The sequence below is a fragment of the Eulemur rufifrons genome, chromosome 8, assembly GCF_041146395.1.
Source record: "Eulemur rufifrons isolate Redbay chromosome 8, OSU_ERuf_1, whole genome shotgun sequence".
In the NCBI taxonomy this organism is placed as follows: Eukaryota; Metazoa; Chordata; class Mammalia; order Primates; family Lemuridae; genus Eulemur; species Eulemur rufifrons.
Genome location: NC_090990.1, coordinates 12,727,640 through 12,737,832, shown reverse-complemented (window position 1 = coordinate 12,737,832; position 10,193 = coordinate 12,727,640). Strand labels below are relative to the sequence as shown.

The following is a 10,193-nucleotide window of genomic DNA, read 5'->3' as shown; positions in this document are numbered from 1 at the left end:
TTATGTTTTCTAAATCGTCTACACTGAAATATAGGTTTCTTTTATCAAAAACGGGGGGAAACCCAGATGTTAAAAAATAAAAAAATAAAATTTCCCAGTGCCAGAAGAGAGGAAGCGGAAGGAGCGCGTGTTGCCTCCACCAGCTCAGAGGCCCGGCTGGGTGAACCTGATATAAGGAGACCCCCTGCACGGAAGGGGACTTCCAGCAGCTGCCCCCTCTGCTCGGCACTGGGATCATGGAACTTCGCCTGCTGTGGGGGCTGGTGGTGATGGCTGGTGAGTGGGGTCGGGAAGGGAAGGGAGGGCTGGTGCGCCCAGTGCTTGCTCCCAGACTGGGCTGCCGGTGCTCTGATCCCAGTGCTCTGGCCCTCCCCCAACCCTTCTGCCCCCTGCAAGGAGCCATCAGTGGCTGCCAGTCCCCTCGGACGATGGCTCCGGCCAGAGAGCTCTGGGTGGCCAAGCTGCGTGGCATGCCTCGCACTGCTGTGAGGTTGAGAAACCAGAAGTCTGGAACCTGGACCTATCTTCGTGACTTTTCTATGTATCCAGAAATTATTCCATAATGAAAAGTTTATTTATTTTAAAAAAAGTATTTATCTCATGGGATGGAGTCCATAAATCAATATACAAAAAGACCTATAGTAAACACTCAATAATTGCCTCTGTATTTTTAACAACAGCAGTAATTGTCATCATTTTATCATCATCATCATTCAGAGTCATTTGGTCCAGGCAGGCAGAGGTGCCACCCTGCGGCCTGCTGGCACGCCCCTAGACTCCCCCACTCTCCTCACTGCTGGGCTGCTTGGCAGGTGTGGTGCCAGCCCAGGGCGGGATCCTGAACCTGAACAAGATGATCAAGCAAGTGACCGGGAAGACACCCCTCTTCTCCTACTGGCCCTACGGCTGTTACTGCGGACTCGGTGGCAGAGGCCAGCCCAAAGATGCCTCGGACTGGTAACGCCTCCCCAGGATCGCGGATGGCAATCCTATCCTGCCCCGCCCCAGGACTCTCCTTTCGTCCCCACCCATTTATTCAGTTAGTGAATTCCATCTGTTGAGCATCTACCATGTGCTAGGAACTCTGCTGAGTCCTAGCCTTCTAGAAGGTTCCCCAGAGTCTCTGAAGACCTGACTCCCCAGCCCTCCCACCCCCTAGTCTAGTTATAACACCCACATATACCCCCACCGCCATTGCACCTTGTCTTTAAATGCCCCCCTCGTTTGCCATTATCTCATTTGATCCTCACACCCACCCTGGGAATTGGCCAGAGGAGGGACGAGAGCCAGCCAGGCCTGGGTCACCTCCCTAGTCTACCATTTACAGGCTGTGTGACCTTGGACAAGTGGCTTGACCTCCCCGAGTCGCAGTGTCTCGTCTGTGAAATGGGGAGAATGCTAGGAGCTCCATCACAGGGTGGTTTGAGGATTGAGAGAGAAGGCGTAGATAAAGCAGGTGACTGGCGCACAGGAGGCGCTTACTAAATGCTGGCTATCACGATCGTCAGGAAGACCGGAGCCTCTCAGGGTTTGACTCTTCCCAGGTGGGGGTGTGAGTTCTCCTCTGGGCCAGGGGCAGCCAGAGACCCCCAGTCAGCGGGAGCCCGTTCAGCGGTCCTGCCCCAGCTCCGCCCTCTCCCGCCAGGTGCTGCAAGGTCCACGACTGCTGCTACGCCCACCTGAAGTTCCACGGATGCTGCTTCCACACGGACCACTACCGATACAACTACTCCCAGGGGGTCGTCCACTGCTGTGAGTGGTGGGCCTCGGGGTGGGAGCTAGAGGCCCATGAGGGGGGTTCTGCCCCCCCACCCCACCTGCGCAGCACAGCTGCTAGACCTCTCTGTTTTCACCTGTGCCCAGTCGCCACAGCTGGGCTGTGGAGGAGGGGCAGAAATGGGCACCAAGGTGTGGAGAGGGTCCATGGGAGGTTGACCCTTTTGCACCTGGAAGCCAGGCCCACCGCAAACCAGTCCTGTGACCACAAACACGTTGCTTAACCTCTCTGAACCTCAGTATCTTCATCTATAATCTATGCCATAAAGTTATTGCAAGAACTAAGATGAGACAGACAGAATGGGCCTCGCAGGATCCCTGCCACAGAGAGCATGCTCAGTAAATTACACAGGCGACCGACCAGTAATGACTTTCACCATTATTGATCCTCACAACAGCCCAGCAAGGAGGCAGCAAAACCCTGATCATCTCCATTGTACAGACTAGGAAACCGAAACTAGACTGGGGAAGAGTTTCCCTGGGGACTCACACGGCTGCAGAGGACAGAGACCGGGCTGGAACCCAGGACACCCGGCCCCTGCCTCCATGCCAGCACCCCCAGCATAGAGAAAAAGTGTTAACTAAGAGCTTAATAATAATAACAATCAGATCAGATCCAACATTTACTGAGCACTTACTACATGCTAAGTGCTGCGTCTTCTTACTTTAACTCTCATAGCAACCCCCGAGGCAGCTCCTACCATTATCTTCACTTTACAGATCATGAAACTGAAGCCCATAATCGGGCCTGCCTGGAGTTTTCGCACCTACTGTTCCATCCCCCTCCACCTCCCCACTTTCTCTAGGAGCAGCAGACACTTAAGATTCCAGCCTCGGTGGCTCCATGACGCTGACTTACAATCTCCCAGCCCCGCATGATTCCTTCCTTTCGCTTGGCACAGTTTGCTCTTTCCTTCCTGCCTCGCATGCGCCTTTTGTTCAGTCCTCTCCCCTCAGGACCAGCCACATGGTCGGTGCTCAATAATTGTTCAGTGAATGGGTGAAATAAGCAAAGGCGCAATGGTACACTCAGAGGTCATGGTACGTGTCCAAGGTCATGCAGCTAGAATCAAGGTCGCTGGGGCAGGGACCTCCACAGCTGAGCAGACCCTGCGCTGCCTTCAGGGGCCCGAGACCCACACCTGGCTCTGCGTCAGGAAGGGACAGACACTGAGCTCCCCTGTCCTCCACCCACAGCCAACAAGGGGACCTGGTGTGAGCAGCAGCTGTGTGCCTGTGACAAGGAGGTGGCTTTCTGCCTGAAGCGCAACCTGGACACCTACAACAAGCGCCTGCGTTTCTACTGGTGGCCCCACTGCAAGGGCCCCACCCCAAATTGCTAGGAGAAGCCCGCACCCCCTCCCCTGTTCCTCAGCTCCCTGAGCTCTGAAAGTCACGCAGGATGGTCAACGTCCCTGCCGCAGCATCTAACTTGAAACAGCCTGGCTTTTAAAGCACTCCAGGGGGCAGGGGGTTCCAGTGCCCCCCACATGCCTCCTGACCTTCTGGCTCCTCCCAGCCAAGGCAGCAGCCAAGTCCTGAGGGTGCATCTGGATCTCGGGAGAAGCCGAAGCCGAAGCCGAGAGCCCCCAGAGATGGTGTTGGGGCCAAAGCCGCAGGGGTGGAGGCAGGGGTCTGGGGGTAGTTGTGGCAGGTTCTGTGGTGTGGGCCTGGCTCCCTGCCACTGCCCCCCACCTGCTGGCCCCCAGCCCCATCTCACCCGCTCTGATACACCCTCTAAGCTGCAAACTGAGTGGCCTCTCTAAAGGCCGATTTGTATCTTTCTGTCCATGTGACTCTCTCTCTTAAAACCCCAAGGCCCTCCCCTGCCCTAGGATAAAGCCTTTCTTAGGCGTCCGGACCCCACATAGTCTGGCCCTGTGTCCCTCTTCCTGACTAGGCTCTGAGGTCCCTGCAGGCTCGGGGTCCCTGCAGGCTCGGAGTCCCTGTCCTGGACTCAGAACCCAGAAGCGGCTCCGGGCACTGGGGCCTGGAGTACTTTCTCCTGCCCCCGGGCATTGGCTCAGGATGGGCCCCCTGCAGAACCACTCCTGCAGCCCTCTCCTCGGGACCAGCCCTTCCCAGCTCCTCAGGGTCAAAGGTTGCTTCCCAGGAGTGTCCCCAGGCTGACTCCCCTGCCCCTGCTGCCAGAGCTCACTCCCTCCTCTGAGCTCCCATAGTCCTTCGGGGCTCTCTACTGCTTAGCTTTACCTTGAGTGGTACATGGGACTTCTCTGATGTCCCACAACTATCCTGGAGCTCCCAGAGGATGGAGACCACGTCTGCCCCGTCCTTGTGTCCTCTGTTCTCGAACACAGTAGGTGCTCAATTAATGCTTGTGGATCAAATATGCCCATAATAGATAGATAGAGGAGGTAGCAGATATTGTTGATGCCTCACCCAGATCCCCTCCAGGCCTGGGCCCCGCCCCCACCCCCAGAGAAGCTGGGTGTTGGCTGCCAAGTACCCCAATCTAACTCCTTCTCCTAAGGGTCGCCCTGGTCTACTGGGAGCTGCCTTGTCTCCACCCCACGCCCCCGCCCACCAGGGGCCACCTCTAACCAAGGACCAGGAGAGTAGACCACCACGGAGGGGACAACTGCCCTGCCCCCTTTCCTCTATGTGGGACCATCTGGGTGGTGCAACACCCCAGAATTCCACCTGGGATGGAGCTGAGGCCACACCTCTCCTGGAACCCCTCTCCGCATAATCGCACCCCCAGCCCGTCCTGTTTTCCGGGTTCCCTCGCAGAGAGCGCTCCCTCAATAAATCCGTTGCGTAAGAACCCTTGTCTCTTCGGCCTCTGCTTCTAGGGAAAAGGATGAGGATGGACAACTTTTCGGTGTGAGGCTCCCCAGCCTGTCATTCGTGTGTGGTGGGCCATGTGCCAGTCATGCGGCTGAGGCACCTGCAGCCACCCATGCTCGTGGCCAGTGACACACATCTGTGTCACAACTGACCGAGCAGTTCTGAAACGCGGTGGCTCTCGTGGGGCAGTGTAGTCGCAATGAACAACTATAGGCCCTGGGCTCAAATTCCAGCCCGATGCACCACTCTGGTGGGGGACGTTGACGTCGGGGGAGGCTGTGCATGTGTGGGGACAGAGGGTGGAGAAATCTCTGTACCTCCCCCTTTAGGTTCACAGCCTAAAACTGCTATAAAAAAAATGAAGTCTAGTTTTAAAAAAATTCAAGTTATCCCACTGATTAACCATGTTCTGTAGGTGAGGAAACCCAGTTTCCTCGTGTGTAAAGTATAAATGAAAATAAGAAACAATAGAAAGGTTAGCATGAGTATTAAGTAGGATTAATATAGCTAAGCTCTTACCACAGTGCTGGGCACACGGTAAGCCCTCTTCAAATGTCAACTGTGTGATCCCTGCTGTTGTTGGGTCGTGACCACATCTGAGACACTCAGGAGGGGGAAATAGCTCATCAATGTTCCCCTCTCCCCACCTAGTTCTCTCCGTTAGACTCAGACACACGATGTCTGTTTATTACAGACACACCATCAGGAGCTGGTGACTCCGATTAGTCCATCGAATTTGTTCAAATAGCTCCCTGTGGCTTTGCAACATTTCTCTTAAAATCAGTGTTGGCAGACTTGGGCATTATTATCCCCATTTTATTTATTTATTTATTTATTATTTATTTTGTTTTTGAGACAGGGTCTTGCTCTGTCACCCAGGCTGGAGAGCAGTGGCATCATCATAGCTCACTGCAACCTCAAACTCCTGGCCTCAAGTGATCCTCCTGCCTCAGCCTCCCAAAGTGCTAGGATTACACGTGTGAGCCACCGTGCCTGGCCTCCATTTTATAATTGAGGAACCTGAGGCTCGGAGAGGGGACAGGCACTCCTGAGGTCCCATAACCGGCCAAAGGCGGGGCCACGATTCCACCTGACTTTTCTCGCTCTGCTCCCTGGCCGCGTCCCGTGTGTATTGGTTAAGAAGCTTCCAGGTAAAAGCAGTGACTCAGTGGGCTTAGACAATGAGGGCATTCATGATCTCACAGGATGAGAAGTTCAGAGGGGAGGAAGCTCCACACTTGGCTCTTTGGCAGCTTGATGAGGTCACCAGGGCCTGTTTCTTTCCTGCTCCTGGCTGGGCTGCCCCCCCTGCATTGGCTGTGTCCTCTGGGTGGCTCCAAGCTGGCAGCCACGGTTCCAGACTGCAGACCAGGACATGAGGGCATCCGGTGGAGAAGACACTGTCTGCTCCCTGTGTCTCTTTTTAATAAACACCACCCCACTGCCCAGCAGACGTCCCATTGGGACGGACCACGCTGAACCAGTGGTGGCCCAAGACAAGGGGATCACCCTGGTCAGTTTAGATTCCTCGGGATTTACCTCCCCGGAGAGGGAAGAGGGTCAATGTCCCTGAGGGGTGTGCAGTTGCCAGAGTCAGTGTCAGGTGGGCAAGCCCTGGGCTGGGGACGGCAACTCACGCCCAGGTGAGGCCAGGCTGGTCAGGAGCAGGGCTGGGCTCTGGGTGCACGTAGTAGGTGATTGATAGGCATTTGTTGAGTGAATAAGTGAACGATGAATCAATGAGTCTCAGGGACTTTGGATCGGAAAGCAGGATGGGCAGGTGGAGGCCCCAGGCAGCCAGGACTGGGGGTGCCAAGGTGAGGGGAGACCCTCCCTCCCTGTGAGTTCTTGTTCTGGACCAGTTTCTAACAATTGAAATTGGACAGACTCACCACGGCAGGAGGGATTCCCAGGGGAGCTGCTGTTCTCCTCCCATTTCTCTCAAGCACCCTTGGATGAAGGAGGCAGCCCCTGTGCTTCCTGTTCCCACCAGGGTCCAACTGCACAGGGGCACCCAGTGTGGAAGGTGGGGCTGACATTGAACACCTATGGTGCCCACTCACCCACCTCGGGACACTGGTGCTGTTGCCTGCATTTCACAGCTGCAGAAACTGAAACTCTGGATGAGTCACCTGCTGATAAGTGGCAGGGATGGGATTCGGACCCAGGTCTCTCCAGCTCCGGGGCTGTGTACCGCCCTACCTCCCACACTCTTCTCTGGGACAGTCCCTGACTCAGCCCTGGGTCCCCCAGAGGGGCTGGCCACACCTGGGACAGGAGGTGGGAGTAGGGTGTGGCAAAGGCAGGAAACGAACCCCCTGGCGGGTGTGATCATCAGGCCGCCTGGGTCCAGGGTTCTGCCTCCAGGGGCCCAGCCCAGGGGCAGAGTGATGGACCCCAACTTCTCCAAGTCCCTTCCTGTTTTTCCAGCGCGGTCCTGCTCCCAAGTACTAACGTCCCTGTCCCACATCCTCCACCTTGCTGTGATGCGCAGGTGGGGCCGGGCTCCTGCCATCCCCCCACCCTCACTGTCCCCTTGACGGGGACTGGGGGGCGTCTGCACTTGAGGCTCCCGACTGAGGCCAGCCAGAGAGCCGTCCTGACCCCAGGGCAACCGGGACAACCCAGAGTCAGGCACCGGCACCTCTGTCTCTCCTGCTGGGTGACCTGGCGTGCTCTCTCTCACTTGCAGTCCTCTATCTTATTGTTATTATGGTTTAAAGAAGAGATTTTTAAAACAGTTTATAGAAGCTCAAAGCAGTCAGAAGAGGCAGGCTGCGGGGTTCCTCTCTGTCCCCTTTCAGCTTTTGGGCAAGCCTCGCCGCCCCGGGGCCTCTGCTGGGAGATGCTTCCCCGGCTCTCGCCAAGACTGGCCTCCCCCTTGCCCGGGGCCCAGCTGAAGCAGTGGCCTGTCCGCATCGCCCGCTACTGCCAAGGCTTGTTCATCCTGTGCGGGCACAGCTCTCAGGGCTGCAAGACTGGGGACCACATTCTAGATCACCTCCGCCCCAAGCCCTGTCCATCTGTCAAGTCCGAGGGGGGTGGGGGATGGTGCTTCTCAGACCTCAGCTTGCCGCAGGTCACCTTCCTGAGGTTCGGTTGAATATTTGCTTTTTTTTTTTTTCCCCACTTAATCTAAGTAAATTTGTTTAAGAAGGAAATTTATATCCTTCTGATATAGGGAAAACCAGTATCACTTGTCATGCACGGAAGGTGATTATAGAAATAAGCTCAATTTCCCTTGGAGGAAGGAGCCCCTCCCCTCCTCTTATCACCAAAGACAGGGATTAACGTCAAGATGAATTTGCATAAACAGACCTTACTAAAAGAGTCCTTATCTTCCATGAGTTCCCACATATATTTTCTAGTAATTTCCCCACTATTTAGTGTCCCTGGAGGCCCAAACCCACTTTCCTTTGTTACAAGGGTATATAAGCCCACAAGTCTAACCACATCTTTGAGTTTCACTTTTCTGTGAACTCCCATGCACATGCTCATAAATATTAATAAAAATTATGTGTCTTTTCGTCTGTTAATCTGTCTTTTGCTAGTTTAATTTGCAGACCTCCAGGGATATAAGCTAAGAGGCTAGAGGAAACGTTTTTCCCCCCAACACTGGCTTGCAACTCTCCATCAACACTAAATTGACCAAAGTGAAAAAAGCTCTAAACGTTCAAGTGCAGCTGTCTTTATTATAGAATGTCTTTCTTTCCTTTGGATAGATGCCTAGTAGTGGGATTTCTGGATCAAATGTTATTTCTATTTTTAGCTCTTTGAGGTATCTCCAAATTACATTTACAGGGGTTGTACTAATTTGCAGTCCCACCAGCAGTGTAAGAGTGTTCCAATCTCTCCACATCCATGCCAGCATTTGTTGTTTGGGGACTTTTTGATAAGGGCCATTCTCACTGGAGTTAGGTGATATCTCATTGTGGTTTTGGTTTGCATTTCCCTAATGATTAGAGATGTTGAGCACTTGTTTTATGTTTGCTGGCCATTAGTCTGTCTTCTTTTGAAAAATTTCTGTTCCTGTCCTTTGCCCATTTATTGATGGGGTTGTTTGATTTTTCCTTGTTGATTTTCTTAAGTTCTATATAGATTCTTGTTATCAGCCCTTTATCTGATGTGTAGAAAGCAAATATTTTCTCCCATTCTGTAGGTTGTCTATTCATTCTAATGATAGTTTCCTTGGCTGTGCAGAAGCTTTTTAATTTGATCAGATCCCATTTGTTTATTTTTGTTGCTGCTGTGATTGCTTGGGTCTTCCTCATAAATTCTTTGCCTAGGCCAATGCCTGAAAGAGTATTCCTGACATTTTCTTCCAGAATTCTTAAGGTTTCACGCCTTAGGTTTGTTATCCATCGTGAGTTGATTTTTGCAAGAGGTGAGAGGTGGGGATCCAGTTTCAATCTTCTGCATGTGAATATCCAGTTTTGCCAGGACCACTTATTGAATAGAGATTCTATTCCCCAGTGTGTATTTTTGTCTGCTTTGTCGAAGATTAGATGACAATATGAGGATGGTTTTATATCTGGGATCTCTGTCCTGTTCCAAAGGTGTATATCTCTGTTCTTGTGCCAGTACCATGCTCTTTTGGTTACTATAGCCTTGTAGTAAAGTTTGAAGTCTGGCAAACTGATGCCTCCCAATTTGTTCTTTTTGCTTAAGATTGCTTTGGCTATACGAGGTCTTCTCTGGTTCCAGACTAAGCATAGAATTATTTTTTTCTAAATCTGCAAAGAATGATGGTGGTATTTTGATAGGGATTGCATTAATTCTGTAGATCACTTTAGGTAGTATGGACATTTTAACAATATTGATTCTATCAATCCATGAGCATGGTAAGGATTTCTATCTGTTTAGATCTTCTACAATTTCTTTTCTCAGTGTTTCATAGTTCTCCCTACATATGTCTCTCATCTCCTTCATTAAGTATATTCCTAAATATTTAATTTTCTTTGATGCTGTTGTGAAAGGTGTTGCATCTTTGATTGGATTTTCGGCTTGACTGTTATTGGTGTATATGAATGCCACCGATTTGTGTGCATTAATTTTGTATCCTGAGACTTTACTGAATTTATTTGTCAGTTCCAGGAGTCTCTTGGTTGAATCCTTGGGATTTTCCAGATATAATAGCATATCTTCAGAAAAGAGTGAGAGTTTGACCTCTTCTGGCCCCATTTGGACACATTAATTCTCCTCTCTTGTCTAATTGCTCTGGAAAGAACTTCCAGCACTATGTTGAATAGAAGTGGAGATAGTGGGCAACCTTGTCTAGTTCCTGTTCTAAGCGGGAATTCTTTCAGTTGTTCCCCATTCAGTATGATATTGGCTGTGGGTTTATCGTATATGGCCTTAATCATTTTAAGGAATGTCCCATCTATGCCTATTTTCTTAAGAGTTTTTATCATAAAAGTGTGCTGGATTTTGTCAAATGCTTCTTCTGCGTCTTTTGAGAGAATCATATGGTCTTCGTTTTTGCTTTTATTTACGTGGTGAATTGCATTTATAGATTTGTGCATGTTGAACCAGCCTTGCATCTCTGGGATATGTATACCATGGAATGCTACTCAACTACAAAAAACAATGGTGATCTAGCACCTCTTATA

The 10,193-nt window shown here is 51.6% G+C and overlaps 1 protein-coding gene across 1 annotated transcript; it reads left to right on the top strand.

Moving 5' to 3' along the window:
* Window positions 1–215: 215 nt before the first annotated feature.
* On the top strand, window positions 216–3,119 carry LOC138389202 (group IID secretory phospholipase A2-like). Its single transcript, XM_069477415.1, has 4 exons — window positions 216–276; window positions 813–957; window positions 1,646–1,752; window positions 2,974–3,119. The coding sequence occupies exons 1-4, from the start codon at window positions 237–239 to the stop codon at window positions 3,117–3,119; spliced, it is 438 nt and encodes a 145-aa protein (XP_069333516.1). The 5' UTR covers window positions 216–236.
* Window positions 3,120–10,193: the final 7,074 nt, after the last annotated feature.